This window comes from Telmatherina bonti (genome assembly GCF_933228915.1).
Source record: "Telmatherina bonti genome assembly, chromosome: 11".
NCBI lineage: Eukaryota > Metazoa > Chordata > Actinopteri > Atheriniformes > Telmatherinidae > Telmatherina > Telmatherina bonti.
The window spans coordinates 23,952,780-23,970,255 of record NC_136629.1 but is presented as its reverse complement, the minus strand read 5'-3'; the positions used below and the strand labels follow the sequence as shown (position 1 = coordinate 23,970,255).

General features: G+C 39.0%; 1 protein-coding gene across 1 annotated transcript in view; it reads right to left on the bottom strand.

Annotated features, from left to right (window-relative positions):
- Window positions 1-17,476, bottom strand: part of eys (eyes shut homolog) — a gene marked incomplete at both ends in the record, with an annotated part of 188,641 nt that overhangs the window by 117,888 nt on the left and 53,277 nt on the right. Inside the window, 5 exons of the mRNA XM_079248768.1 lie at window positions 6,391-6,650; window positions 7,461-7,582; window positions 11,633-11,754; window positions 14,537-14,734; window positions 16,344-16,457. Coding sequence (XP_079104894.1) covers window positions 6,391-6,650; window positions 7,461-7,582; window positions 11,633-11,754; window positions 14,537-14,734; window positions 16,344-16,457 — 816 coding nt within the window. The remainder of the gene's footprint in view (window positions 1-6,390; window positions 6,651-7,460; window positions 7,583-11,632; window positions 11,755-14,536; window positions 14,735-16,343; window positions 16,458-17,476) is intronic.

Sequence of the window (17,476 nt, the reverse complement as noted above, 5' to 3'; positions counted from 1 at the left end):
TCAAGTTAACCTTAATAACATTTAGTGTGTGGTGTCCATCTTTAGAGTGTGTGACGAGATTTGCCTATGGCATTAAATCTGGCAGACATGTAGACAAATTCTAATATAATTACGCCTGGGAATAATATAAGACCTATACAATTTCCTTGACAAATAACCTACACTGAATGGTAAACAAGTCATGCCAGAGGTTGTATAACAGCTCTGTGATTGTTGAGTTGTAGCTATGTAGGATGGATTTATGGTGAATAATAATGGAGAGTAGTGAGTCACAGTCGCTTGTGTGAAGTGAAAACGACCAAGCCCACGCACAGCTCTTGGTGTAATGTATGCAGCCAGCTCCTAATTTCCCATTCCTCTCCAAGGAAGCTTTCTGAAACTAACCCAGCTGCTCTATTTATATCTGGCAACATCTTTTCATCTCTGTGCTGATAGAGCCATTAGGTGCAGCACAACCCCATAGCATCTTAACCTGTGCAATGAGAAGTCTTAAAAATACTATTATTTGTTATTCCTATGCTATCGAGCCCTCACAGACAATAGGCCCAACAAGTCATTTTTACTAAGGAACTGGCCATTATCATTGTGCCATGACTTGTATGTTTCTAGTTTATCTCATAATGATAGGGGCCGTGCTCATGCAGCAACATGAAGTGGCCCTTTCATTTGTTTAATCTGAGGAGATGTATAGGATCAAGCCACTTATGAATGTCTGTGGTGGAATAGGAATGAGCTCATACGCGCTGTAACCTAATTATCTCAAATATGTTATTCAGATTATGTTGGATCATTCTTTATTATCATTAATGTCCTGAGACAGTTTTCTCCCTTTTCATATGTTTGTAAATGGTGTCATAATTTTGTAGCATGCCATTATCTGTTGCTCAACTGAGATGTGAGCAATGACACCCATCCTTTAATGTTTTTAATGCTTAGTTACACCATCTGTAATGCGTTGAATGTTTTATGTAAAGAAATTGTCTTGTACATGAAAGGTGATATACAAATTAACTTGCCTTGTTTATTGTACTACATATTTATCGATGAAATATAAAAAGCTTAGGTGTGGTCATTTAAAACATACAATTACTTTTTCTTTAAGAAGGGTTCTTAGCTGTGTGTAATTTGTTTGTGCCCTTTTGATAATCTCTTTTCACCGTACAACCATGTAATCTATCATCATCAGTATGACAGATAAAAAATAACCGCAGCCTCATACTTCTGTGTAGAATCTACAACATGTCTGCAGCAAAATTTGTACCTCTTAATACAATAGAGTTCAAAAAGTAGAGCCCGAACAGAAGCTGTAAATATAAATGCAATTTTAATTTATATCATGTAAATAATTTATGAGCCTTTCAAAACATTGGTGGTTTGACTCAATCCTTTCATTCCCATCCACATTCTGAAGTGTCCTTGTAGAAGACACTGAGCACCACATAATCACAGATATTCTCATCTGTGTGTGATTAAAGAGAAAAAAATATAATAAGATTGGCATGAGAGCTTGTATGAATGGTTAAATGGGCGACACAGTGCAAAGTGCTCTGGTGAATACTGACAGGGTTATATGGTGCTAGATAAGTGCAGATCGTTTAATAGAAACCAAACTAAGGCACATGAGTGTTCTGTGCCTTTTGTAAACATTTATCCCTCTGCTAATTCTGATGATAAAACACAGTACTGAATGGTAACACGGGCCACCCTTTATGTCAGTGTTTGCTTTTATCAAATCATAGTGAATGTCAGGAGCCATGATTAAAGACACTTTTATAATTTACCATGGTGATGGGAGCTAATGGGTTTGCCCTGGTTTGACTTGTTTGGAAAATTGTTAATGGTTGATGTGTGAGTTAGAGAAAGAAAAACAAGCAACTCCGTGATTGGGAAAAACAAAAGAAAAGAAAGAACACCAGTTCACTGATAATCTATCATTTTTGTACAGAAGATGTATTATGTCTCAATGGTGGTCCAGATTCCTCCTAGATTTGATGACATCTCTCTTTAACATCTCTGCACAATGCCTACCAACTTTAGTACTCCTGTTAGAAAGAATAAGCAGCTGCCTTACACGCTGTGTTTTGAGCAGTATGCAGGCAATTCAGAACAGACCAGGACAATAAGGACGGAGAGGAAGGCTTGACTAGAGAAAGGCTGAAACAATGCCTTTAGATGGAAGATGACAACAAAATGCTTCAGCAATGCAAAGACTGGGAAAAATAGTGTGGTTTGTGAACATTAAAATATGTAAATCTGTTACAGAAAACCTAAAATAATATGTTTAAACTGGAAAATCAGTAAATGTCTATTAACTTATCATGTAAAGTTATTTCTCTGAACAGGAAAGAATATAAATAAATTCCATAAAGACTGACATAAAGAGGCAAAAAATATGTATATAAACGGTACATGCTTTTAGATTACACCTTTGCTATGAATAGCAAAGGCACAATCTTATAGGTAGTACTTAGCTGATTTACTAAGGACTGTAAAGAAAACAACTGTCACTTAAAAATATTTATTTTTTATTTTTTGTCTTGTCCAGCATTTAGGCAAGCAGAATGATGGTCTGGATGCTGTGTTCTGCTGAGCAAATTTTCTCTGCCAAGGGAAGCTTTATAGATATAATGATCCCCTTGACTTTCTGAATTTTTATTTTATTTCTATGTTTATTTTGTATTGTTGTTTGAATTGTAGAGTTTGTACTGCTGGACCAGAGAGGACAGACAAAAGACAGAAAGAGAAAGGAGAAGAAACACCTAATAAGAAAAGGGAAAGAGATAAAGGGAGAGAAAACAGAGAGAAAAAAACAACAACTAAAAAATAACCCAAAAACAAAAAGAAAGAAAACAACCTACAGATGTATACATACACACATACAGGCACACACATACATATACACACACATACACACGCATACATACACATACATATACACACACGTATACACACATAATATATATATATATACACATATATATACATATGTACACATATACATATACACATACATACATATACACACCTCTATGCACACACATACACACACATACATACGTACAAACATATATGCACTTGCCAGTATTAACACATATACATACACATACAAGCCAACTTTATATCATAGTAACTAAACTATGAATCTAAAAAGTTAAATATAAATGAGAAACAAACAGAAATGAGAAAACTAGCTGCTGTTAGTGAATAAACCTGCAGACGACTCGGTGACTGTGTCACATGCAGAACATGCAGAGTGGAACGTGTTCCGGAAAAGGTGATCATGCCAGTGTGACCCCTCCCACACAAAGGCAAGAGGCACGCCAGGAGTACCCCCGAGACCAGGGCCATCAGCAGCCATCCCCAGGCGCAGACCCCAACCGCCCCACCCCGGAGCCAGCCATGCACCGACCCAGGAGGCGGCAGAGGGGGGTCCCAGCCAGAGTCCCCTGCAGTCAGGGGGAACAGGCCCCAGCAGGCCCGGACCAGCGAGGACCGGCCCCGCCAGGCACCGGCCACCCAGGGCAGACAGAGCGCGGGCCCCCACGGCCCCAAGAGCCCAGAAGCAACCCCCCACCCCCGCAGGCAGAGGGCCCAGCCCACACCGACGGAGGGCCGGGATCCCCTGACCGCCACCGAGCGGCAGCCAGGCCGCACCCCAGCGCACCAGCAGCGCTCCCCGAGCACCAAGACCCTCCACGCACCCACGCACACACACACACACACACACACACACGCACACACATGTGCACACACACACGCACACACGCACACACACGCACACACATGTGCACACACACACGCACGCACACGCACACATGCACCCACCCACCTACCCCCACCCACACGCATCCACACTTCCTCCTTAAACACACCCTATACACCCATTCTCTTACACACGCTCAAACTCACACTCTCCTACCCCCGTTCTTTATACACACACACCCCCTCACACACACATCCCTGCTCCCTCTATAATCACCCATTCTTCCATACACGCATACCCCACTCTACACACACACATACCTCCCTACACCCCTCTGTCCACATTCACACTCCTCATTGTACACCCACCCCATCACTTCCCTGTACCACCAACATAACCCCACATACGCACCCCCACCCATCTGCATACATCCCCCCTTCCTCCTATCCCAGCGGCCATCCACTTTCCTAAATTCTTTCACCCTGATCCCCCCACCCCCCCTCTACCCTAACATTCATTCACCACTTCATCCATTGGCTCATGCACGCCCTCACCTTTCTTTCCCAACGTGTCCCCTGTGAGATACCCCCGGGGGAGCAGGGGATAGGAGGGCCCCGATGAGGGCCCCACAACTACCCCCCACCCCCGTCAATGCCCCCCCACCACTCCACACATGCAGCCGATCCAGCACCACCCAGGGCCAGCAGCAGTCTCACCCCCGCCAGGCCAGCCCAGACCCAGGCCCCCTGAACAGCACCACTCCCCCGCCCAAACTCCTCCGGCACAGCCCCAGAAATAGGGGCGTGGCAGGACCCCATTGTCACCCCCTCCCTCCCAGCTTATGAATGATTGTGAAGTGTTTTGTTTGCAATTAAAATTGGGAAGAAGTAACCACATCATGTTGGGAGCGGGACCACCAAAGCAGCCCCGCCCACTGCACACTGCATGGCCCGCCCCCCAAAATATGTCCATGTGTTGTCAGTGTGTGTTTTTTGTGTTATGTTGACTAAGTGTAATTAATTAATTAAAAATATTTCTTAAGGTTTGAATGAATGAAATGGAGCAAAGCAAGAAGAGTGGGGATGCAGGTCTTACGTGCGATTGAGATAAGGAAGCAGCATCCACATGAAATTTTGGTATTAATCACATTGTTGTGCATGAAATTCAATATTCCTTCAAAAATTCTGCTACTTGAAGAAAATGCAGTAATTTTAGGCTCCTAAAGAGACTAAACAAACAATGTTTCACAGCCATTTTTCTCTTTACGCAGTAACAGTTAAAATAGTTCTTATAAATCACATAATATTGTAATGAGAGCAAATATTTATCAATTATGAAATTTTCAGGATTTACTAATTAAAAGTTTAGAAGTCAGCAGAATGAATTTAAAGCCATTTGAAGGTGCTTTCTTCTAAACTTAGAACATCTAGAGAACAAATTTGATGACTCTCCAGCCATTAGGTGAACAGAGAAAGCAGAATTAGGATATCAGAGCTTCTAGACTGGGAGGTGAGATAAATCTTCACACATGCTAAATAACATCAATCCATATACATTTATTGGTACGTTGTCTAGATGTCTGCCTAAATATTCTCCAACGGTGCATTCTTTGACTGCTTAGCTAAACCTCTTGCACCTCACACTCTCTGGTACCACACATAGACATGTGTAGAAGCCACAGAAAGGCTGGAATATCAGTTAAAAGCCTATTAAAACTATTTCTATGACCACTGAATACATTTAAGACAATAAACAATTAAAAGACCAGGTAAACAAAGTAAAAAAAAATGTGCAAATAGAAAATATGGCTCCCTGTGTTCACCCGATCAGGTGTACATGGACAAATGACCCATCGACTGAAAGCACACATCTCCCATAAATTTCAGATTGGTTGGTTTTCTTTAAGACAAAAGAAGGCCAGATGCATGGTCAGAAAATATGTTTGACGTTTGCTGTCTTGCCACCAAAGCTTGCATCCATCAGCAAAATACATTTTCAAAAAATAAATAAAAAGTTTATCTTTGTGCTCTGGAGAAGTGGATCTATTTACATCTACATGAAGTTAATATAAACACATAACTGTGTTAACATGCAATAGAACAACATTAATTAACTAATGTAATGATGCATTGATAATACCATAACATGCTATAACATATATATATATATATATATATATATATATATATATATATATATATATATATATATATATATATATATATAAATATATATATACACACACACACACTTCAACTATTTTTTTTCTGGTAATGGAACAAAGAATAATGGTTATTTACAGAAATCCTGGAAGGAGGAAATACATTTTTGTATTTAATTCATTCCTGCAGGAAATTTTGCTTTTGAGATCATAATGTGATACAGGACATCCTGTATGACATGGTCAGGAGGACTGTTCAGCACACTGTGTCCTCTTGCGCACAATGGGGTAACTAATGTCTATCATTTTTATTATGCAGCTTGGTTGAACTTCATGCACTCCATACTTTTCAGGTGGACAATAAAATTAAACATTGCAAATCTTTTTGAAAAGTTGCTTCAATAATTAATTATATATAAAAAAAAATAAAATAAAATAAAAAAAAACTTAAGTAAATGGGTGAAGTAATGCTGAGAACCTGTGCTAACTTTATGGCTCAGAAGGCTGTGGCGGAGTGTTGACTCACCAGCTGGGCATCTGCAGAAAGCTGTTCCATTGGAGCGTGTCAGACAGGTGGAGTTGTGTAGGCAGGGATTGTGGAGGGGGTCACAGGGGTCGTAAGGCTGGTCACACAAGGGGCCGGTGAAAAAGGGGGGACAGGTGCAGGAGAACTCCCCAGGTAAGTCTGACTCCTGACACTGAGCTCCATTTAGACAGGGCCCAGAATCACACTCATTCATGTCCTCTGCACAGTCCACACCTGTCCACCCTGGTGAGCACAAACACCTTGCATACACCAGAGAAGAAATATGGTCTTTTAGAGGTCATTCAGGGTAAATTGAAACGAATTCTATCGACAAAAAGACTTTTTCAGAAGTTTTCTAAGGGCTCAGAATGTTGCACTCTCTGGGACAGCCAAGCTAAAAATGGAAGAAAAAAGATGTTGAAGAACTTAAACACATAGCACAATTTTAAACATACCACCACTGTGTTATTGAACTTGCACTGCTGTCCTGTATCTTTGTGTAAGGTTGTACGGGAAATTTGCAGGTTAATTGCACTACTGGTCAGAGCACCTTTTAATTCTGGACAGCTGAATGTAGGACACAGGAGGTTAGAGAACTGAGAGGGGATTAAATGGAAACAAATGACTGCCAGACACAGAGAGATGGGGGCAGAGAAAACATAGAAAATGTATGTTTGAACCTCAAGTACATGCTCCTAAGGTAGGCAAATGTTCCACTTGGTGGCAGTGACTACCACAGTACTACCAAGCACCCCACTCCACCTTACATTCTTTCCCATACCTCAACTTTTTCCACCTGAAGCACTTTAACTGGTCCCCAGTGAGAGTGGGGCATTAGCCCGAGCAGATCCACCAGCTTTTTCCTTCAACGAGTCACAGATCCCTTGAAACACTTTCATGCTGTGAGCCATTGATTGACTCATTTGTTTTACCTGCCATCTGCAAATTCATTATCTCTGCTGCCACTGAAAGGACATGTTGCCGTTTCTGAACAGCTTCTTTTTCTGCTTTTATTAAGTGAGTCACGCACCTCGCGAGGACCGTGCCCTCAAGCCAACTCGAACACCTACTTGTAGCTGTTGAGAAGGTCTGTGCAGGTGGCATTGTTTTTGCAGGGTTGTGACAAACATTCATCAATTTCTTGTTGGCAGTACTCCCCCTCCCAGCCTGAGTGACACACACACTCATAACTCTGCAACACAATGAAGGAAACACTATTAGATTAACACTGGAGTTCATTGACACTTTACATCTGCTTGGCATAGATTGTATTTTAGGCACAGTCGAGTGTTTATGATGCAGTCACACACCATTAATGGCACTGTATACTGTATGCAAGTGGAAGCTGTTAATCAAGTTTTAACACAGCACTCAGATGGTATTTTGCCACCGTTTTTCTTCACCTGTTTGTGCCTGGTACGCTTTGAAATGAAAAAAAAGTGCAATCTTCAAAAAAGTAAATCAATTATATATATATATATATATATATATATATATATATATATATATATATATATATATATATATATATATATATATATATATATATATATATATTTACCTTACAGAACAAAACCTCCTACTCCAAAAAAAAGAAAAAAAAAAGATTTTTCAAATGAAATCGGTTTAATCTGAAAGAGTCATGCTTGTCTTACATTTTTTGCATTACTATATGCAGATGTATTCCTCCTACCACCCACCTTCTGGACAAAACGCCAGTCTCTGTTTTTTTTTTATTTATTTATTTTTTTTATGCCATTCAAAGAATATCATGCCAGCTTTAATAAAAGCCCTCAGTATTACCACGACGTATTCTGTTTGGGAAGCCATTTTCATGGAAAGGCAAACAGTTAAAACACGTGACTGAGATTTCTCTTACTATGCCTTCAGTAAATATCTTGTCCAAAGCTGACATAAAGAAAGGTATTTACATAAAACTCCCACACAGCAACATTTTTTTTCCCAATTCAAAGCCCTATGTGGACCACTTGTTCTTTAATCATCATTTCCTTTTGCATTATAGTAACAAATTACGGCATTTTACAATGCAAAAGCTAAAATTAAACTCCTCTTGGCACACATTATGGGCGTTATTATAGACATATGGTCAAGAATTGTCCAGGAATCCTTGCCTGCCAAAACTCTGTCTGAAGGTCTGGATCACTTCCATTTGAATGCATGCTAATCTTTGTCTCATACACTGGAGGAGAACCGTTAAAGTTTGTCTCATATAATTTGTACACTATAGGTCCTTATGGTGGCGGTGGCAGTGGTGGTGGGGGGCGTCATCTCATGATAAATTAGACACCTCCAGGAGACTCCAATTCTTTACCCCCTGGCAAAAGAACATAATCTCATTTTTGCTGCTAAGTCACCTTCAGGGACCGCCTTTCTCCAAAATAAGCTAAAGCTCTGTGGGAAACAGTGTTCAGTAAGACAAATAGTGGCACTGTAAACAAATGTGTTAAGAGCTTTCCAAAAACTTTTCCTATTTGAATAATGAGCTGTAAAAAAAAATAGCTAAGAAACAGGAAAAAATGGTTAAAGTTTCATTATATTCTGCATCTCACATCCCATTTCCTTTTCACAAAATGCCCCCTTGTCTTTGGAGATTTTACCTAATCTCAGAAAACGAAGACATCCGTGCTGCAATGATAGTGAAACCTTGCTACGCTGTTCCTTTCAAACTACTCTGACTGCACATAGAAGCATTTGTCCTTAGTTATCTAAATATACTGCAGTAGCTCCAGCCCGAGAGTCCTGATAATCAGAAAAAAAAGCTTCTGATTACCAATGAAAGCCTTAATGAACACTGTGTAGTATCCATAGCAGCAAACATTGAAGTGCAAAGAAAACACGCTGGCTTTGAAATATGAGTAGATAGCTTGGATGATTTTTGACAAAGGATGACCCATCTGATAATGAGTAGCGGCAACAGAGGTCATTGCCTTAAGCTGATAGCCTGAAGCACACTTTAGACTGCTTTTCAAATCTCCACAAATATAAGAAACTGATTAAAAGATAAACTCATCTTTAACTTTTGTAAGAAATTTATTTGGACATTTTTGTCTTAGTCGTTTCCAATGTTACATCACAAGCTGCAATTCTAAAGTTTCACATCAAAGAAAGCGCGGGGGGGGACCCAATACTAGGCATGCACCATGAAGTTATCAGAGCATAAGAGAAAACAAAAACTAAGTCAAAGTCTTCATCTCTGACACATCTGTGTCACTGCTGCAATCTGTTGGCAAATAAGCAGCTGTTGCAATAAGACCCCTGGTACTCATTGCAGTTGTAAGCAGCATGCAGCTCCCAAGGCCTTTATGCAGCTGCAACAAATCAATACTATTGGCTGCAAATTCACATGAATGACTACAGAAGAATCTGACTGAATGTATTGTTATATTCCTTTTATACATGACGTTTGAACTATATGTTTGCAATTCTCTGCCTGTGTGCTGCGTGTGTCATTATGCTTTTTTCAATAAAACAGTTCAAGCAAGGCTGCCAATTAGAGAATATTGTAGATTTCATTATACTTTGACTTCATTGTTCATTTACAAAAAAAAATATCCTTGGCTAGTATTGTTAATTGCCCTTATAATAGACTTAACAGTAGAATAGCAGTACAATGAAAAAACTTACCCTGTGGCTATACAGAACAAATGACATATGCAGACTGTTTGCAGTGGCTGTTCCAACAATGTGCTTCCAATCTAATATGTGAAACTGGACACATCACATCTGATAGCAGTGCATAAGTGGTGGATTTGTGTCTGAGATTCAGCATGGCAGTTTTTTAGCCCATATCAGCAGGAGATCTTATTACTATATCCTGTCAATGTTAATTTATCCATTTTACTTACGTTTCATTACAAGTAACAAAACAAACTGAAACAAAAGCTTACTTATACAGTCTGGAAACACAAATGCACTGCAGGTACAGCCAGTACATAGATGCACTGGAAATCACAAATGTCTCAATCTGCAAATGTGTTCACTTTATGCCTAAGAAGTACTGACATAAGCCATGTTTCCATCAACACACGTATAGACTGGTAAAGTGAAATGCAAATCAATTCTGGCACATGAAGCATTTTACTGAAATAAACAATCACGTGAGCAATCAGCCATTTCTGCTGGAAAGCATAAACACAGTGAATGTCACTTGGGTGAAAAGAATAAGCAGATTACATGGGGTGGAAAAGAATTCCTGTCTTTTAATTATTCTCACACATATAACCAGGTCACTTGTTGGGTTTGAGTCCCTTTCCTCAAAGTTTTCTTTCCATTCATTCATTCATTTTCTTTCCAGTTATTGGGATATAGCCAATTGTTTAACAGTGTTAACCACTTGATGATGACAGTTTATTATAAGGTAAAGGAAACAATCGTCAAGTAAAAATAAACAAAAAAAAGCATTTGAAAGATTATAACTCACATTATAAGGGATGTAAACGCAGCTACAGACTTAAAATGTATTACACTGACACGGGTGTTTTAGTTTTATTAGGTACATGTTATTAAAATGTATTTAAAATGCTTAAGTTGCAAGTATGTTTGGACAAACCTAATTTCTTAAGGACTTTTTTGGACATCTTACATTAAAATATGTTAATTAATTTCATTAATAATATGCACACTGCAAACAGCTGTATTTTGTTTCCAAGTATAATTTGCTACAACCTTATGGTCATTATACGGAGGCTCGATACACAAGGCATAAATTGCATCCTTTAATTGGCATCATTTGTTTATTAGGAGGTATAATATTGAGGTGCATATATTATACATTTCCTGTCGCCAACTTGTTGCTCCAAAACGTTGCACATCTACACATCTTACTTCCCCTACCCAACCAACATGTCTGACAAATCTGGAAGCAGCATCTGTAGCTAATCAGCGTCAACCTGCAGTTCAACAGAAATGTCATGAAAACATGCACCGAACCTTCATAACAGTCATTATCAAAGGAAATATGTGACAGTTCTAGTTGTTTAATATTTTACCAAGTGTAAACATATGGGATATTTTGTGAGGGACTGGCGAGCTGTCCAGGGTGTACCCTGCCTTTCGCCCAAAGCCAGCTGGGATAGGCTCCAGCTTCCCCGCGACCCTGAATTGGATTAAGCGGTTCAGAAAATGAATGAATGAATATTTTGTGAGACATTAAATTAGCCAATATATGACTTTACTATATTGTAAAAAAAACACAAAAAACCAAAAAAAACCATTTGCTTACCTGGTGGAGGTCCTTACACACAGAGTTCGAACTGCACAAACTGTTTATGCAGTCATCAATGTCTTCTTCACATCTTGGTCCAGCATAACCAGGATTGCAAAGACAGTAAAATCCATCTACAACTGGAATAAAATCACAAGGACAATTGCAGCAACTTGCATCATAAATGACTTCTTTCTTCTGTCAGTGGATCTTATGTCGCTACACAGGTAAGAACTGATTATGAGCATAAAGAACAATCACCCCTATAGCTCCATTTTTTAATGGATGTGACTTTTAAATAAATGCCTTCTGCTATATCTGTAAAGGGCGTGTTACCATATCTACAGTATGTGGCACATCTTATCCTTGTGCATTAGCCTTGTAGAGTTTGATGCTCTAACCATCTTTAAATGAACCTCTGTGCAGCAGCCATTCAGTCCTCCTTTCTGCCACTACTTTCCTCGTCTCCCTTGTGAATTTATCCCATTCTTTCTCAATGGAAGCCTGAAAGCCTTACCATTTGTAACCGCACTCTTAACACACTTGCAGCTTAGAGACTGAAGGGAAAAGTAGTGCAGCAGAGACAACAGAAGAGGGAGAAAATCAATGCTTCAAATGTTACAAATGTGCTACTTTCCTGCATCAGAAGTTAGAATCTCCTGTGTCTAATAATCCATTCCTTACTCACTTTAATTATTAATGATGTTAAAGAGGGATGCATCATTCTGTTTCTCCTGCACAACAGTGGTACAGGCAGCCAGTGACAGAGGTAATTGCAGTTCTTACAGGAGTGAATTTATTACTTCCCCAGTCTGGGTCCCAGGATTCTTCATTATCCCAAAGATTTACCACGTAATCTATGCTGTCACTCTGTCTTTTTGTGTGTAGATGCTATTACTCTCATTAAATGCTTTAAGTCCTGGGTGGCAGCAGCATTACTCATCTCAGCCACTGTGGCTATGCAGTGCTGTCCCTGGTGGCTGGCTGGTTGCTGCTGAGCACTGGCCAAAAGGTCCTGGAGGGTTGGCTCACTAACCTACGGTGACCTGGCTGCACTCTGGATTGGTCAACACAGCTGGCAGGGGTCTACTGTAGCCCTGTGAGGGTCAGATAGTGATCCACTTAAATGATAATCCACTGGCATCACTGTTTTACCAGCATGAGCCATGTGAAACACTGGCAGGATTTCAGAGTGCAACGAAGGGTGGGAGGCACAAATACTCTGCTATGGTGATAGATTGTGCTTTCTGCTACACACACACAAGATAACTGTATTGCACTCTTTCCATTCAAAGCCATTGGCCAAAAAAAGGTTTTAACAGTATTTATTATTTGGAATTTGATCATTTTCAACCACCTACATTATTGTGATCCGACATTGTACATGCTACAGAAAAATTACAAATAAAAAAAAGATACACTTTTTTAATTTAATCATTCATTCTTTAAATAATTACTGAACATAGAAAATCACCAGCATACTCATTGCTGCTTTATTTGAGACTGTCAGGGGCCACACATACAAGGACACAATCTATAAGACGTGCCACAGAGAGGGGTAGGTTATTTTATGTTTTTATGGGAAGGGGTTAATGGGGTTAATGAAGCAGGAATTTGCATAAAATCAGAAAGATGAAGACCTGTTGAGGAGTTGAATAAACGAATCTACTAACATCAAACACTAAGCTTGTTGTTTTATGACATTAAAAAATTGGGCTAAATGCATGAAGGAAACCAGGCTTATGATCTTTTCCTCTTTGTGCTTTTATTTGAGCTAGGTAATTTGACAAAAACATGCCTGTTCATCTGGTCTGTGATAATAAAATAAACTACAACTTTCACACAAATAAGTTATTACATATTTAAAGACCATGTAGAGCACAAGTGTGTAAGAAAATCATCAAAGCCTAAAATACCCAACATGTTCTGCTAAAATAGGAAAAATAAAATATGTTTAAGCCAGGGCACATCCACTCCACACCAACCTTTCCATTTATAGTTATTTCAATTAAGTGCATAGAATTACAAATAACTTTTAAAAGCAGCTGTTGGGTGTTTGTGAATATTGCAGAACACCTGCAGTGGTTAGAAAACTGCTCGGCAGCTTCATGACCTTGTCAAAAGCTTATCTGACTGAACTGATCTGAACTCTTCACATAAATGAAGACTTATGTGGCCCCTGAAATCCTGACTCCAGAAGTCACAGCATACTAAAACAGAACCAGAGTACAAAGAAGTAAAAGCTTGTCATACATTTTGGTGCAGATCTTCCTCACTTTTCTTTGTGTTCAGCTCCATTGGCCTTGTTCTTTTTCTCTGCCTTGTCTGATTCTTTTCAAGTCTATCCATTTGTAACATAATGAGAATAAAGTTTACTGTTATTTCCAATTTAACTGCGTATCCCATGTTGCCTTAGATATTTACCAGCACACTCGGAATATTGTACCAAGTCAGTTTACATGTTCTATAACAGCAGGTAGTGAATCCAGAAAAAATCTCCCTCTACCGACCTCTCTGTTGCTCTCAGTGTCCTGTCCTAACTTTATTGCAGTCAGGTCAAGTACAAAATTTAAGACATGATGCCATCTGACAGGAAGTAATGATGCAATAAACTGTCAAGTGGAGAACATAAACCTCAGTAAATTACGCTGCATGATTTATCTAAATTTCCTTCTCTCAAATTCTACACACTTTAACTGCAACAACTGCAGATGCATAAAAAAACAACTTATAACTGTGCCTCATTCGTAAAAAAAAAAAAAAAAAAAAAAGATTTACAGTTTAAGTAGTGATCTTGCAGGAAAAAAAAAAAGTTGTGTGAATAAATGTGTCAGTGTATGACTGCATGTACTGTATGGGGCCTTTCCCCCCCACATTGAGAACCTGCTATTAAGAATGTTGCCAACATAAGCCGTTTCCTACCGTCATAGCAGAAGCCGTGAAAACAGGGGTTGGAGTTGCACTCATCCACATTGATTTCACAGCGGGGGCCAGTGAAGCCCCGGCGACAGTGGCAGCGGAAACCCAAGGGGAAATGGTCCTGATCCAACTCTTCCACACACACTGCATCGTTCTCGCAGGGATTACTGGCCTCACAGGGTAGGAATTCACAATTATGACCTGGAGTGAAGAAAAGAAACACACATGGAGAGGCCATCCAGCAGGAAAAAATGTCTGCAGACATGCATAATCCTCACCTACAAACAACTTTCAAAGGTTGAATTGCACTTCCTAAAACATGATACAAACATTTTTATTACCAATATAATTTAACTCACATCGTGATTCATGCAGATGAAAAACTATTGATAAAAGACCAGTTGGCTTGCAGGGAATTTCTGTACTTCCAATATATTTAGCTGAATATTGCAATTCAAATGTTATACATCTATTAATTGTACCTGTAAACAAGTTCTAGAAATACAGATAGATATTATATGCATATCATCACTGGCAAGACTTGCATGAATCACACATCAGATGCAAACTGATGCTCTGCACATGGACATGCACATGCAGAACTAAAGAAAAATGGAACATGCATGCATCATTTTACCTAAATGAAGAACACCAGTTATTGAACTACAAACATAATGGACATGTGGCCTACCTCTGGTAATCTCTGTAAATCAGACACATGAAAATAGAGAAATAAAGGACACAATCTCTATTAATTTTTCAGTCAAATCAGTGGATTACATGTTAAACTGCTGAATCCAAATGGTGAGTTACAGTCCATAGTTTCTGGGACTTCTCTGATGATTAGCCATCTCAGGCAGACACGCAGAAAAGTTTTCCTCAGTTTTTTTTTTTTGGTTTTATCTGTAGTTCCCTTTATCTTTGACAGTGCAAAGCTACAGCATCAAGAAGCGGCCACAACCACACAATAAAAAGGGTGCAACGGGGTTGTCAGGCTGGGCCTCAATTTTACACGACTTCTTACAGCCCTTTGAATTACAGCTCAAGACTTCCATTTTCATTTTCATCAGGCTCCAGATTTTTGCTCCATTTGCTGTCAGTATTTCTTTGAAGTGTCTCTTTGTAAATTACAAGTGCCTTTTTCAGGAGCCATTTCCTTATAGCCATGCTGCTGTAAAACTGATTTGTGAAGCACTGCCCTGACTGTTGTCCTTCCAGGAAAATCTCACAGCCAATGAGCTCATTACTTCTGTCAGTGCAGTCGTCAGGTTTCAACCAAGACTAGATTGGATAATAATTTTATAAAAATGATTTACTTTGTTCTTAGTGTAAACATGATAGTATTTTCTCCTCCAGTATTCTAAGTCAAAGTTTTGTAAATAATTTGGATTTATATAATTTATATGCATTCTGCAGAATAACTTATTGCATTGTTGTTATTTTACTTATTAATGTATAAGATGGCAATTATAATCAGTAACTGATAGGAAGCATCTAATCACACTAAAAACTGCATCATTCATTCATCCAATGGCGTTTTATTTCTATAGATATGCAGTCATAATACAGCAGACTGAAAGCAGCTGTATCCCCTGTCAGAGTGATAGAAGCTGCCACGTGGGAGACAGAAGCATCAACTATGACTTACACCTCTCTAATTACTCAAGTTTTCTTTATTTAACAGCAGCTAGCAAATGAAGATGTACTCATTTTGTTGTGACATGTGAAGTGGGTCCAGACAGGTGAAAATAATAGTATGTGAAGTTAATTAACTTTGCTTTTTGTCCCCCCTTCCCTCAGTACTCATTACCTTTAAATGGAGCCACACACTGGCAGAAGTAATTACCAGGCAGGTCAATGCACGTTGCTCCATTCTTGCAGGGAGCTGAAGCGCACTCATCAATGTCAAGTTCACATTTTGTACCTGACAAAAAAAGAATACAGGTTGATAAATAAGTTTTATTGGAGGGTGACTCGTGAAAGTTTGACAATTACACCGATGCATATGTCACAAAACGGTTGATAAGTTAAGAAGGGAGAGGAGTCAGAGGGGAAGCTGGGATGTTCTGTATTTGTCTATACAAAACTGCTAAATTCCCCATAAATGTAGATCAGTCATTCACCTGAGCTGAATTTCTTAGATAACTAGAATCTATCTGACATAACTGGATTCATTTTTGTGGGAACAAGCAAAATGAAAAAGTTCCTAACTGAGCACAGAAGTGCTGAATAAAGAGTTTAATTAGTTAGAGGATTTCCTGTGGTACAGAGCAAGCAAGGTGCATGCCACAGCACAAAACTCTCTCTGTCTGCCTGAAATATAATTTCTACATATTAGATAAATAAAAAAAGAAGTTCAACAAATTACCTTTAGTAATCATATTTTAAAAAAGTAGCAAAACAATTATTCCTATACCAGACTGAGCAGAGCACCATCTCTTATGTCAATAATGCCATTACTGCACTTGGCAAAGTAGAATTGCTGTTTAAACTGTATGACTTAATCTTACATCATTTTGCACAGTAACAAGCAGGCACTGAAGCTCCACGTGCACATGAAGAAATTACTCTGCAAAAGTCCATAATCTGTGCATGTATTCCACCACTCTGCTGACATTCAGCTGACTTTAACATGTTTCCTGTTGCAATGGTAAGATAGATTTTATCATTAAACATCTAATTGTCTTAATGTATCTTAATGTATAAACAAAGAACAGACAAAGGATATGACAGCAAGTGGTGAGATTATATTGTGTTCATTACTGGATTGTGGTAGAATTCCCAGCATGTTCACATGCTCATAATAGCATTCACCTTAAAGGACTGTTTAAATACAGCCTCAAAGATCTTTTCTGAAAAGCCTAAGTTGTGGTTTTATAGATTGTTTCAGGAACAAACAACACCAGTGTGAAAAAAAAAGTTACATACACTTTTAATAAAATC